General features: G+C 30.3%; 1 protein-coding gene across 2 annotated transcripts in view; it reads left to right on the top strand.

Moving 5' to 3' along the window:
* Nucleotides 1-14,960, top strand: part of Tm2 (tropomyosin 2) — a 58,955-nt gene that overhangs the window by 29,816 nt on the left and 14,179 nt on the right. Inside the window, exons 2-10 of one of the 2 annotated variants that reach the window (XR_010843330.1) lie at nt 886-1,047; nt 2,441-2,566; nt 2,647-2,780; nt 5,170-5,287; nt 7,258-7,328; nt 7,417-7,492; nt 10,854-10,916; nt 11,037-11,106; nt 12,679-12,979. Coding sequence is in view for 1 of the 2 variants with exons in the window: in XM_014415277.3 (XP_014270763.1) it covers nt 934-1,047; nt 2,441-2,566; nt 2,647-2,780; nt 5,170-5,287; nt 7,258-7,328; nt 7,417-7,492; nt 10,854-10,916; nt 11,037-11,106 (772 nt within the window). In the remaining variant the exon portion in view is untranslated. The remainder of the gene's footprint in view (nt 1-885; nt 1,048-2,440; nt 2,567-2,646; nt 2,781-5,169; nt 5,288-7,257; nt 7,329-7,416; nt 7,493-10,853; nt 10,917-11,036; nt 11,107-12,678; nt 12,980-14,960) is intronic. The other variant, XM_014415277.3, reaches the window with a different exon arrangement.

The following is a 14,960-nucleotide window of genomic DNA, read 5'->3' as shown; positions in this document are numbered from 1 at the left end:
AATCTTGAACTTAATTTGCTGAATGTTCATCTCGAATCATTCCTTAATTGGAAAATTCACAGTGCAATAGGTTTTAAGTACCGTGTAATCTCGATGAGATTCATTTTAACTTTTTGGTAGATTCAATTTCTTTTTTTAGAAAATTAGAAAAAAAAAAAAAAAAAAAATCATAAATAATTTCAATTACTGTCTGAAGTGGGCAACAGAGAATGATGTACTGTGTCAGCCAGGCCTGACTTAAGAAGTCTGAGAGAAGATGTAGTGAGCAAGTTTCTGCAGAAGTCTCAGCAAAAAAAAAAAAAATAATAATAATAAAATATTCCACTTATTTAAAAAACCATTAATATTTGAAAAATTCAAACTGACAAATTTTCAATAAAATTAAATAATGAAAAAATTAGTTGTATACCTTCATATTGTTGAATATATGTTACACCTTTTTTCTTAATACTTTCTGTAATACGAACACTGCCCAGCAGAAATTCGGATCACTATTACACTGTATTATATAAAACATATGTTTTTTACAATATAGAAACTCCGAAGTCATAAGCATGACAAATTAACGTATGATAAAAAATATAAAAAAATTAAAATGTAATGCAATTTTTATATGCACATATATTTTTTTTTGCAAAAATAGAAATGTTCTGAATTTAACGTGTATATTCTAAAACCAAGTAGATTAGAAATCTAAAATGAAATTAATAAATTAAGTTGATTCATTTATGGAATGGAAAAATAGTTGTGGTCATAGACGGGTTTAAGGACTTTGTTATTTTTGTTTTTTCTAATTGGCATGAGATTGGAATGAATTTTATTACTAAATATATCTTATACATTTTATGACTGTTATTATATAAATATTTTTTTTTTTGTTTACAGGGTTTTGTTTGTTCTCGTGTGGAGTAGTGTACTAACCCCAAATCCAAGATGGACGCGATCAAGAAGAAGATGCAGGCGATGAAGATGGAGAAGGACACGGCGATGGACAAGGCCGACACCTGTGAAGGTCAGGCCAAGGACGCCAATATGAGAGCAGACAAAGTGAGTAACGAGCAAAAGCATTTGAGAATAAACTAGTAAGATACAAATATTTGGTTGTAAGCGAAGCCCCATATAGAATAAGATCCCAGTAGAAAAAAAAAATCAGTTACTTTACCTAAATTTTTGATTTCTTTAATGAAAACTATCCATAATTACTAGTTAAAATTGATAAGTCTGCCAAGTATAGTACGGTGAACAAAAAATGGTGGCTATTTTAAAACGAAAAAAAAAAAAATAATTTTTCATTTGGAGCTCTATTTTGTTAAAACTTCTTGCCACAATAGAAAATCTAATCGAACATCATTTAAAGTATAATAAATTTACTAGAATATGAGCTTAGACAGAGGCATTTAAGCTGAATAGTTTCCAAAATAAAGGTTTTTTGAAAAAATCTATATCTCAAAAACCATATTACTCAACTAAAGCTAGTCTAAAACTCAAATAAAGCTAGTCTAATGTGCTAAACTAACTAGTGTATAGCGTGTATCTTCGAAGGAGTAGTAGTTTGATTGATCATGATATTCGACAAACAGTCAATAAAAGCTCATTGACAGAAGAAAATTTTAATTTCGAAATAAACTGAATATATTTTAGGTCTGGAATTTGTATTTATTTTTATTAAATCTAAATTTAAATATATTAAAACTAAATTAGATATTTAAATTTGTATAGAAAACCCCTCATATATACGATCGTATATAGATAACCTCTTACCCCTGTAGAACAGATTCGTTATGTTGGACTACATCTTGACAAACGGCTAAACTGGAATCCTCACACAAGACTGAAAAGACAGGAAACTACACGCAGATTCCGACTATTACAGCACTTACCAAACAAACGGTCTAAACTTCCAACTCATTACAAAAGACTGATCTTCATGACAATAATAAGGCCCATCTGGAAATACGGAGTTGAGCTTTGGGGCTCCACTAAACATTCGAATTCCTCTCGTATCCAATCTTTACAATCCAAAATCCTTCATATGATCCTCAATGCTCCTTATTTTGTTACTAATAAAATCATCCATAAAGACCTAAATGTTCCTTATGTAACCGATCTAGCCCGAACCCGATATTATTTCTTCCATAATAAACTCCCAAACCACCCAAACCCACTAGTTTCTAACCTTGGCCTCGTGACCTTATATTGTAAACTGTTTTTAGAGTTCTACTAATGGGTAGTTTCTCTACATCCTGTATCATATCATTATGTCATTATGATCAAATTTACTTGTTGTATTTTTTATACAGTTGTAAAAATCAATAAATAAAAAAAAAATATATATAGATAACAAAAACTGTATAAAAGTGAAAATGAATAGCTTTTCAGAATTCTTTCAACAAATGATTTTACCTTATTAAATAGACTATATTCCACCTCACTATTCCAGGTTCTGGAGGATGTACGCGACCTTCAGAAGAAGTTGGCCCAGGTCGAAGCTGACCTGGAGAAGAACAAGCGCGATCTCGAACAGGGCAACAAAGACCTTGAGGAGAAGGAGAAGGCCCTGACCAACGTAAGTATTATCAAATATGTATATATTGTATATTGTATGATATTAATCGATAGTTATTTGATTCGATGTATTAATGATAGGCCGAAAGCGAGGTAGCTGCATTGAACAGGAAGGTGCAGATGGTTGAGGAAGATCTGGAGAGGTCAGAGGAGAGATCTGCCACTGCCACCCAGAAGCTGACAGAGGCGTCCCAGGCTGCCGACGAGTCCTTCCGGTAATATATATATATATATATATATATATATATACATATATGTATACATTAACCGTCTGTATGTTTCTGTAATCGGAATTACGGGCGTTAAATAGTCCCAGCCTGTGTATATTTTTTAGTTATATCTTTAGACTATTTATGATTAAAAATTTCGGGTAGCGTATATACCAATATTTATTATTAAGTTATATCTTAGAAAATGTATAATCAAGTATTCTAGGTGTGTAGCTTATGTCCCGTACCTGCTTCTGAGTTCTGTCAATAGAAAATTTAATCTTCAGTAATAATGTTAACCTTTAAGCTTTAAAATTCTAAAAATTCCTATAGAATAATTTATATTCATTTTTGGAAGTTTTTTAACCTCAAAAATTTATAGAAAATAATTTATCTAACTTCCTAAAAAGAAAATCATTAAAATTAATTTAAATATTAGTATGAATGTGGTTAGTATTTTTTAAAATTTTAATTACTATAATTAGTTAAAAAATTTCCTAATCCGTGTACATATTTTAATTCTTTTTTTGTTTTTATGAATTTGATTATATTTATATCACGATTACTTTTCGCCCAAGTTGTGATATTTGTCACTAAATAAAATAATAAATGTTAAAATTGCTTTATAATAAATAAAACAAATTTTAGGAGATAAAAATAAATAATAAATTTAAGGTTAATCAACCAGGGCCGTCCGTAGCTCAGATGGTTGGGCCTAGTATCGTTCTTAAATCTAGGGGCGGCGCAGGTTCGAATTCGGTCTAGGGTGTTGACTTCTTTCATTGAGTGGCGGGCCCAAAAAATGAAAAACTTGAAGTTAGTTAAATAAACATTGTGTTGAGAGTGAGTTGGATAAGAATGAGTGGAGAGCGAGACTGATTAAAACTTTATTAAAGATATGTTGGAATGGTCAGTCGTCATTCATCATTCAGACTGATGTGACTTATACGCATTAGAATGACCCCTACACTATCAGTCCGATTGACGGTAACTTGTTTATGAGATACTGAATAGTAAGGATCTTGTGAAATGTTTAGTTAGATTCGTAATAAAGAGAAAGTTAGTTTAGCCATAATTTTGGAGTTAGCTAGCAAGAATAAGTTGAACTGCACGATATTAACGAAGGTTCACGGTATTCGATCAGTAACTAGTGATCAGTAACCTGTCAATCTTACTGTCAATCCAACTGACGGTGCAGATGTCTCATTGAAATGGGATTTCCCACAAAAATTATGTAAAATTAGTGCCTTAGGGTGGTCTCTGTTTTTTTTTTCTCTCACTCTACGATTTTTCACCACCCTTTTTAAGCATACACTATTCATCTATTTTCAAGTCAAAAATTAGCAGTAAATAATACCATAGCCTTCTTTTGCCATTTCTGGCATACGGGGTGCGGAAGCAGTGGGGTAGTGCGCTGGGGATTACGCATGCCACTACTCCCAAGGATCAACAATTTTTTTTTTTCCTTTTTTTTCTTTATTCTTTAATTTAATATTTTACTGAGGTGCAGTCCAGTACTAGGTTTAGCACCTTACTGATGGTGCAGCTGCACCTCTACTGCATCCGTCCGATAGGTCCTCCTGGTGCGCATCCCTCTGAGTGCCTCCAGGGCCCTGTTTCATAATAAAGTACAAACTAATACTATTAGTCTTGTAAATTTATCTTAATTTAATTACACAGACTTTTACAATAGTAACTTGTATTTTAGTATTTTTTAATTCCTGTAATATCACTAATAGTCATCTCTGTCATGAAAAAAATAAGTATTAGTATTATTACCACACTAGTTTCTACACTTGTACTATGAACTAATACTATTAGCTTTCATTATGAAATAGGGCCCTGCAGTTACCAGGCTGGTCTAGCCCTCCTGGTCTCAGGCTGGGCCAAGCTTCCTCCTCTTCTGGTAGCTCGCCGATGTTAGGCGGTCAAGTCCTTCTCATTGTGAAATGAGTTGGGCCTACCAACTCCTTCCATCCGTAAATGAATTCCCTGAAGAAGTGATAATTATCTTCTTCAATCAAACAGGGAAAGTTCGACTCGGCGAGGGCGAAAATCCCGGTCTTTCTCGACAGCCTAGCTCAGTGTCCTTCCATGGCAGAGCAATCTATTATTACGTGTGCTCCTGTTTCAGGAACTCCACACGTGGGGCACCTAGAGTCGATGTTCTTTCCAAAGCTATACAGCTTTCCCTGAAATCCCTCGTGTCCTGTTAGGATCTGTGAGACCCAATACTCTGGGAGGACCCATTTAGCCTTCAATCTAGAAAGGACGGTAGGAAAGAATTACGATCTTAGCCATGCTGCTCACATTTTTTCTATTTTCTAATATTATTGAGTTATATTATTATAATATATAATACATTTATAATAATCGATTATTTATTTGCCCACAGTATGTGCAAAGTATTGGAGAACAGAGCACAGCAGGATGAGGAGAGGATGGATCAGCTTACCAACCAGCTGAAGGAAGCCAGGCTCCTTGCTGAAGATGCTGACGGAAAATCTGATGAAGTAAGTCCAACTTTTTTTTTTATTTGAAAGGTCAGATATCAACACGCGAGCTTACATAGGGCTAAGAAGTATGATATGTATACATCATATTTTAGTGTCAATATAAAGCCAGAATAAATCGATCACTCCACTCCAAATCACTCTTGTAAAGGAAGTCGAAGATAAATGGCAATCTATGTGGAACGAAAGCCCAATGAGCAAATTAAAAATTATTAAAAAGGATGTCAAGCCCTGGGGTACCTCCAGTCGCAAATGCCGTAGAGAGGAAGTTGTACTGACTAGGCTGAGAATAGGTCACACGAGGCTCACCCACTCCTATCTTATATCAAAAGAAACGCCCCCGAACTCCCAGTATTGCAATAACAATTTAACAATAAGCCATGTTTTCCAACGATGCCCATAATTTACACCACACCTCAATAGCTTGGGACTAAGCCAAGATATCTCAAAAACTATTGAAGACGATGATAAGGCAATAGAATTGGTGTTTCGGTTTTTGAAATCACAAAATTTACTGACAAAAATATAACTTGATTGGAAGAAAAAAAAAATAACATTTAACGAATATTAGCAAAATTAAATAAAATATAAATGGCGTTGATGACCAATGAAGTTTGGCGCCACAAAACAAACAAACTCCACTCCAAATGGAATCATGAGGGTGAAATTCTGTTTGTATTATTTAGAGCTCCGACTATTATATTTACTAGACAAACCGTCCAAACTTCCAATCCATTACAAAAGACTGATATACATGACTATAATAAGGCCTATTTGGATAAACGGAGTTGATCTATGGGGGTCTACTAAACCATCGGATTCCTCACGAATCCAATCATTACAGTCCAAAATCCTTCGTAAGATCCTTACTTTGTCACAAATCAAGTCATCCATCAGGACCTCAATGTCCTCTATGTTGCCGATTTGGCCAGAACCAGATACCGTTCCTTCTATAATAAACTTCTCAACCACCCAAATCCACTTGTTTCTAACCTGGCTTCTCCTTCACTACCTAATAATCCTCCTAGGCGTCTGAAAAGAAGATGGCCTCGAGATCTTCTCCTTTAGAAATGTTTTTGGAGTTCTATAAATGGATAGATTCTCTACATGTTTGTATCATGTCATAAAATCACTTACAGCAAATTTACTTGATGTGTATATATGGATACAGTTGTAAATAACAGTAAATGAATTATTAAAAAAAAAATATTTAGAACGAAACGCATCCTCTAGAATTTCATCATTCCTCCAACACGCCATCAGATTGTCAAAATATCCTTCATTGTTGAGTCAGTATTTATATTCCATTTTATAATTTTGATAATTCCTGAATTAATGTATACAGTGCTATTGTTTGAAAATAAGTGATGTATATTGTATGATTAAGGAGATAAAATAAATTAAGCATCACAAATGAAAATAAAGCTTCTATAATATAATAATCTATAATATATACGCCTCTTGATAATATAGTAATAACAAGTAAATACATAAGATATGACAAAAAGGTTACTATCTTGCCCAGTAATGGATAATAAAATGTTGACTATGCGAAATCTATGTTGATAAAGAATACAAATTTAATGGGGTTTTAATAGATGACCGTAGATTGATACGAGAAGAAGATGGTCGGGAATATGGTCAGTAAAGATACACAAATAAACTAAACTTATCTATGCCGACGTTTCGACGTAAATTTCAGTCCTTCATCAGGGCTGAAAAACAAAATGAGATAACAACCTCTTGTTGTTATTTTCTTTTGATGTTTCTCTAAATCATTCCATTTTTCTACCTGAAGTGATCATTATTCGCTATCTTAGCTCATGAATTTAAGTTCTCATAAAGGATACTTTTAGAGGAAAATTATAACTGTTATAATCAAAAGTTATTATTTTTTTATAATCTAATACTTATAATAATGTTCAATCGAATTATAAAAATTGCTCCAACTCATACTAAAATGGTTCCAGGTTGCAAGGAAACTGGCCTTCGTTGAAGATGAACTTGAAGTCGCTGAAGATCGTGTCAAATCTGGAGATTCGTAAGTAAAATAATTTTAAAATATAGATTTTTGATTTTTTTTTTTCTAAATAATAAATTTTTTAGTGGCATAAATTATTTTTTTACAGTAAGATCATGGAGCTGGAGGAAGAACTTAAAGTCGTTGGTAACAGCTTGAAATCTCTTGAAGTATCTGAAGAGAAGGTATTATATTATCAGCAGTTTATTATTTTTATTTTAGTAAAATCTTATCTTAATCTTCATTCTTAAAAATTATTTCATTGTTTAATTATTAAAAAAAAATAATAATATGTCCTTAGGATAGTAAGATGGGTTTTAATGTCTTAGATTAAATAGTACTATATATTAAATATTTAGTACTATATATATAAAACTATTTATTAGTAACTTACGTTTTGCCCAGCTTTGTTAGGCTACATCTTGGCTAAATACGAGCAAGGTTAAGGAAGATTTTTATACAAATATTATAAGACTATAAGAAAAGACAATAAAAATAAAATAATTACATAAAAAATATAATATGCCCCCTTATATGGGAATTAAGTCTAAATGATGAAAGATCATAAATCAACAAAAAACAAAATTTAATGAGAACCTGCTACATTTTATATTTTTTAAAAATAATATAGGTCAATGTTCAATAGGTTTTATTTTAGTTAATAATATTGATTTTATTATTTTTTTTGTAGGGAATTTAATTATCACACAAATAACATTATTTAAATCTGAAAAACGAAAAAAAAAAATTGGCATATGATAGCCAAGAAAAATAAATTATACTTTCTGAAATACATACTTAATATTGTTAATAATTTTTTTCTTTTTTAAATCGGAACACCCTATAATTTTCCCGGGAAAACCTCGAACATTTAGGCAAAAGTCCTATCTCAATCAAACGGTATGGCTGTGCATAATATAGGAACAAAGAAATATTAATTTTTATATATTAGATTATAGAAAAAATAAACCATTATACCACAGGTTTTGTGTTATTGTCTCCAAGTTAAAATAAAAGAATAATTTACAAATTATTTTGTGGGTTTGAATTATGCAATAATTTCCTTCCCAGAGACTGAGCTGAGATCTCAAGGATAGCTTTGCCGTGGGAAACTTTTTAATCGAAAGCAAACATAATACTAATCATGCTTCCAGAAAGAAAAACACTTCACTAAAAATGCTGTTTCCCACTGGGTTGGGTTGCCTCATACACAGTGTACTAAACATTAGTATAAAACAATTTTTTTTAAAACCTATGTATAAACAGTCACAGTATAAAAATTTGAATTAAATACTAGTGACCCCTGATTTAAAAAAAATTTTTTTTTATTTTTTCCTTTACATATTTTAATTTTTTTTTTCTACCTATTTATTATTCCGAATATTTCTATACTTTTGACTATAATTCTCTTTAAGTCATGTTCGGGCAAGATAGAAAATTAAAATAATCAAACAAATATAAAGAATGATAAAAAGTTAGAAAACAATGAAAACATGTAAGGGAAAAAAATAAATTATATATAATTTTAGTATATAATTCAAAGATTTGTATAGTGTGACTATTTATATTATTTTATACTATGCCTATTTACATTAATAGGTTTAAAAAAAAAAAATTGTCTTTACTAATGTTAAGCATGAGGTAACCCAATGCAGTTGGGTAACAAAACTTTTTTAATTGTTTTTCCCCCTATTCAATTATTTTTAATTTTACAAGTTTATTTGTTAACCGAACATAACTCTTTTTTTTTCTTCATTAAACACAGAATAGAATTATAATGAACTGTATAATAAATTATAAATATTTTAAATATAGTAAAATATATAAAAATTAAACTTGGCCATCTACAATTATATTTAATTAAAGTTTTAAATAGCTCTCTATGAACATCGATATAAAAAAAACGGCAACATTAAAATGAAATTAACAATCATAAATACAGAAACATTATTGTTTAAATAATTTTAAAAATTTGTGATTCAGCATTTTTTTTTTTTTACAACTGGATCATATTTGACTCAAATACTAATTATTTTCTGACCTAAAACAGTTATGTACACGGTTTTTCATGAAAAAATGTAAGTAATAAGGAGGATTAATATTTTATACAAACAATGAAACTTCATAAAAATGCTTGCTTTACAAAATTAATTATCTGCCATTTTTGGGTAATGTTGTTAATTAGAATAATGTCGAATTAATAAATAAATAATAGTGAAGATTAGCTAAAAAATAAATTATAAATATCTGGTATGCTCACTTACACGTCTTTCCTTACTGCAATGCGTGCTCAGTCCAATACGAAGATTACTTAATGCATCTTTGCTAATATTGCTTCGTTTATTTATTTATTTTTTGTAATTTCGGTAGATATCTAGTAATCGGGATAAAGCAAACAATAGAACAATGTCTAATCTTCTCTGATACCTATCCTATTTAGATATCTTTTGTAGATTATATAATACTGTTTAAAATAATTATATATCTTTTCCTATTAAATGTATACTATTTTGAGTTATAATAAAATAAATAAATTTGTACAACCTATGAAGGGTCAGGTATGAACTTTGTAAAGACGTACTGTTGCTAGACTAACTGTAGTGCTAGGAGGCGATTTGGTCAGAAGAAAACTCGACCGCCAGAGTTTTTCTCAATTAGGAGTATCCACTTTATGAAGTTGGGTTGTCCCCGAAGGGTATCCGAACTCTCTAAGTTATCTCACGGGCTATAGTAACAGAATAAATTTGCCGAATTAAAACCCGGGACTTTAGAGTAAGTAGTACAGTGCCCTACCTAAATCACTTTTTGTCATAAACTTTTTTCTTACTTTTTCTCCGAGGAAACTACTAATGATACTTAAAGGGGTTTCCTTGTGGAAGGTTAAACCCATATGTAGCCATGTAAAGTGGGGCGAAACGTAAGTAACTAATAAATATTGTTTTCTGTAGCTTTGTGAACTTTTTTGACCGTTACACGGACGGCCTTTAAACCAAATAATTAAAGTCTTTTTAAAGAAAACATTTTTTTTTTTTTTTCAAGAACACAAGTTTTGACTCTCACGTACATAAGTAAGGAATATACAGTAAAGGAGAGTGTTACGTTCGTGGAAAATTTCGAATTAAAGTTTTTGATGGTAAATATATTTTGAGATCCCCGGAGTCCAAAAAGTTTGTTACGCAAAATGGCCCGTGTGTCTATGAACAGCCTAGTTCAAAGTGATCTTTATAAAATCGATTTTTCATATTTTTTCGATTTTCTTGAAAACGATCGATTTTAATAAAACTCAGTAAATAAATGAAGAATTAAATTTTATTTAATATCAGATAGGTCTTATCCTCACTGAAATGGACTAACAGCGCTTAAGTGCAGAATTTTCTAAAAATCTTAATAAGTAAATGTTGTTTGATGCGCTCTCCACGCCAGATTTTTTTCGTAATGTTACTGCTAGACCTATAAACGCAAAAACAAATGGCTTAATTTTTTTTTTACTATTCAAATTATTATAAATATTTAATTTTTTAAAATGTTTTTTTTTTTTTTTTTTAGGCGAACCAGAGAGTCGAAGAGTACAAGAGGCAAATCAAGCAGTTGTCTGTAAAACTGAAGGAGGTGAGTAATACTAAGTTTTTCCATTACTTCTCATAAAATAAAAATAAAAAATAAAATTATGTATTCACATTTATATCATAAATTAATAAAATGTATTGACATGAATAAATATTATTCCAGGCTGAGGCTCGCGCTGAGTTCGCTGAGAAGACAGTTAAGAAACTGCAGAAGGAAGTCGACAGGCTCGAAGGTAAAGAGTCGGAAAATAATTGGCTTTTTAAACTGGCTTCTAACTCTAAAAACATTTATACACTTTATTTTTATTTATATTTCAACAAATTTATAATTTTTTAAAAATAAATTTGAATATTATATTCTGAAATTGATAAGTAATAATTTTTTATACATTATATTTAATTGAAGGGGAAGGAAGGATTGTACATGCAAGCTAAACTCAACTAAAGTTTTAAATTCAGTGTCAAAAAGAAAAGTTGTGTTCAAATATTTCAATTTAATTTTTTTATATTATAAAAACGCAATGTTTGTTGAGGGAAAACCTTTCAGGGAAAAACAGCACCTTAAGGTTTTTGAAAATAAAGTATTACGTAAAATATTTAGACCGAAAAATTATGTTAACCTGAGAATTTAGAAGGAAACACAACACTAAATGGAGGGAACTGTCCCTAGTAAATATAATTCAAGTTATGACGGGAAATAAGACGGGCATGTAAGGTTATGGGACTTAGTAACGAAAGGACAAAGACTGAACTGATGGGTAAATGTCTGAGGGGTAGACCCGAAACGTCGATGGGAAGATTGTGCGAACGATTGGTGGTATTGGCGGATTAAACTCTTTATTAACTTTAAATATTTTGAAGTTACCATCTCATCTTCGACGATATATGCGAGTAATTCACTTTCAAAAACCTCCTTCTTTTTTGTTATTTATTTAACATACAAATGAATTTTAACCTACGATATACATATATAAAAACCACAATCATAACATTATAACTCTTGAAAAAAGTTTAATTAAAATTTATTTTTCAAACAAAATCTTTTTCTCGCCTCCTAGGGTGCATTGGCAAGAACCCTCAGACACGTTTCTAACATTTTTTGACTTAGTATCACAAAAAAAGATGTTTTAATGAAATTGGTTATCAATATCCCTAAATTGGTTATCACTTATATTTACAATTTTGAATTTTGGATTCATTTGAATTTTTTTACTTAAAAAATTAGTCAAAAATATTTTGAGCCTGCAGTTTTTCGTTTTCTGAGGAATTTGTTTTTAAAAAGTTTATTTGTGATTTCATAGAAAACAAAACAAAAAGGTCAAAATTATTAACTATTTTTGGATTTTTTGACCACAAATCTGACCAAAGCGGTCAATTATATATAAATAAAACAAAAAAACTTTTAATTTAAACTGGGTAATTTTAGAAATTTAAGTGCTCAAAATATATATACATTAAAAAAAAAAAAAAGTTTTTATCTGGTTTGGTTGGGAATAATCCAAATTGCGCCGGAACCTGCAGCCCACAAGTTGAAAGCTCGAAATTACAGGAAGTAATCAATGAAGTTTCTGTGCCCCTTCCTTCTCCGCCTTCTTGATAAGTGCATTCACAAGTTGGATGTTTTTCGAAAAAAATATTCGATATTTTACGAACATGAACAAGAAAATACAAATAATAATTGAACAGCTTAACAGCAGTTAATTGTGTTTTCGCTCATGTTGCATGTTTTAATTTTCAGTTTAAGGTATGTTTTCAATTTTTTTTTTTCGCTTTATATTACCAAAACGCAATATCTTTTTTTGCAGATACACTCCTCGCCGAAAAAGAAAAAGCCAAACTCATCACAGATGATCTCGATTCGACATTCGCTGAGCTCACTGGATACTAACAATACCTAACACTGCCAATAGCTTTATCGATTTTTTTTTTTTTTTTTTTTTTTAGTTTAAGAAAACCGATTTTTTTTTTGAGTGTGTGTTGGCATTTTATTTTCGCTTTTGTTTTTTTTTTATTTACATAAAAAAAAAAACACCGACGATGGATTAGAAGACCTGCTTGTACTCTGTCAGTTCCCAAAAGTCAAGGAGCTGTTTGCTTGCGCTTGAGGTACAAACTAACTTCATAGTTCATAGTTCATAATATATATGAAACTGGATTTTTATGCTTTTAATTGTTTTTTTAATAATACAGCCATAAAAAATGCCGGTCAAAATTTTAAGGCCACATTAATTTTTTTTTTTATTCGACTATATACACAATAATAATACGGATCATAGAGCTCATTCACACCATGTTTAGAAATATTTAAATTAAATAATTATAAATTATGAAGTATAAGAAAAAAAAGTAAATATGTAAGACAAAAAATAAAACTAATTTAAAAATAAAGAACAAAATTAAAATTAAAGTAAAATAATCTCTTGAACACAATCATTGATATTTACATCCAGCCTTGAAAACTACGAAGCGAACTCTTCCCCCCACTTATGGAGGAAAGAGCAGGACTCTAGAAATCCCGGCGCTTCTCTCTCGACCGCGTCGTTGGTATTAAAAGCCAGTGGAGGATGAGTGAGAGCGCTCACCGCAGACAAACGAAACTAAACCAACTTTTCAAATAAGACGTTATCATGACAAAATTACAAAAACTAATAAAATTTACGTGGAACGTATTAGTAAGATAAAATTAACATTTAACTCGTGAATTGGACTCCATTTTGTATTTATTCTTTATTAATTAAAAATAAATCCAAGTCCTTAACCTTACCAAAAAGTTTTTATAAAATAATAATTAATTATCAATAAATAAATGACAAAAATTAACATAAAAATTTTATATTTTTATAATTTGATCTAAATAATGTCTATGATATGGCCTAATAGAGAAAAAACATTGTTTTTGTTGCAATAAATGAAATAAAACATATATGTGAGAGCGAATACCTCATTGGTAAGGATTCGAATCCAGCTGTGGCAAATATTTGCTGTTTCACTGTATTTCTGTTCCCTGCGGGGTCCAACCAGCCTCATCATGTAGGTTTCCTTAATTAAGGAAAAATCTGGCGGTCGAGCATGATTCTGACCAAACCACCTCCTTGCACATCCGTTGGATAGTAGCAGTATTACATCCCTGATCCTTTATGGATTGTAGCTGATCAGATTTATTTATTTATTAGTTTATGACTCAAATGGTATTCAAATATGTTTACTAATAGTACTTTATATATATAAGTTGTATATTTATAATGCGCCCAAATATAGTTCGGCCGGTTAATAATCCATTATAGGACAGCCTCCATGGGCACACCTAGCCCCTTAATTGGAGGAAAAACCTGAAGGTTAAGTATGATACTGACCACACCACCTTCTTGCAAAATCCCGTTTCTTTTATGCTGGGCCAAACCCTTTTGTACGAAACAGAACTATTAATTTTTTTTTATAATAAAAATTGTACATAATTAATAATTATAATCATTTCGTACAATTAAAGAGTTTTGATATTTTTCTTTTTTATTCTTTAACTAAACAATATATAACGATCATTATTTTATACTGAATTGATCAATTAAGTTTTTTTTTAAAATTAATTTCATCAAAATCTATTGAATATATAAGCATATTATACAATTTTTTTTCTGTATAAAAATCCAGTTGGCCACAATAATTGCATTAATAATTGACTATGCATTATACACAATGTTGCAATATCAAACGAAATGCAACTTTTTAAATCATCAAACATTTTTTTTTTTTACTTGCTTTATTAATTTGTTTAATATATATATGAACATATCATGACATAATACATAGAAATATACAATTAATTTTTAAGACAATTTTATTTTAATAAAATTACTCGAAAAGCTATTTATTATTCAGAAATATGAAAAGGTATAGTTTATATTGGTACACTATAAAGTTTTCAATAATTATTAAATTTTAAATTGAGGGTCACAGACAAATCGATTCGCAATCTAGTAGACCAGCTATAAATTAAGTTTCAATATGATGATATTCGTTGGATAGTACCTATGTTATTTCAACTTTAATATTATTTTTTTGAAATAAATAATGGTTTTTGTTTTATTTA

The sequence above is a fragment of the Halyomorpha halys genome, unplaced genomic scaffold (assembly GCF_000696795.3).
Source record: "Halyomorpha halys isolate HHAL.00 unplaced genomic scaffold, Hhal_1.1 Scaffold97.1, whole genome shotgun sequence".
In the NCBI taxonomy this organism is placed as follows: Eukaryota; Metazoa; Arthropoda; class Insecta; order Hemiptera; family Pentatomidae; genus Halyomorpha; species Halyomorpha halys.
The sequence above is the reverse complement of the archived record's forward strand: the minus strand, read 5'-3'. Positions and strand labels throughout refer to the sequence as shown.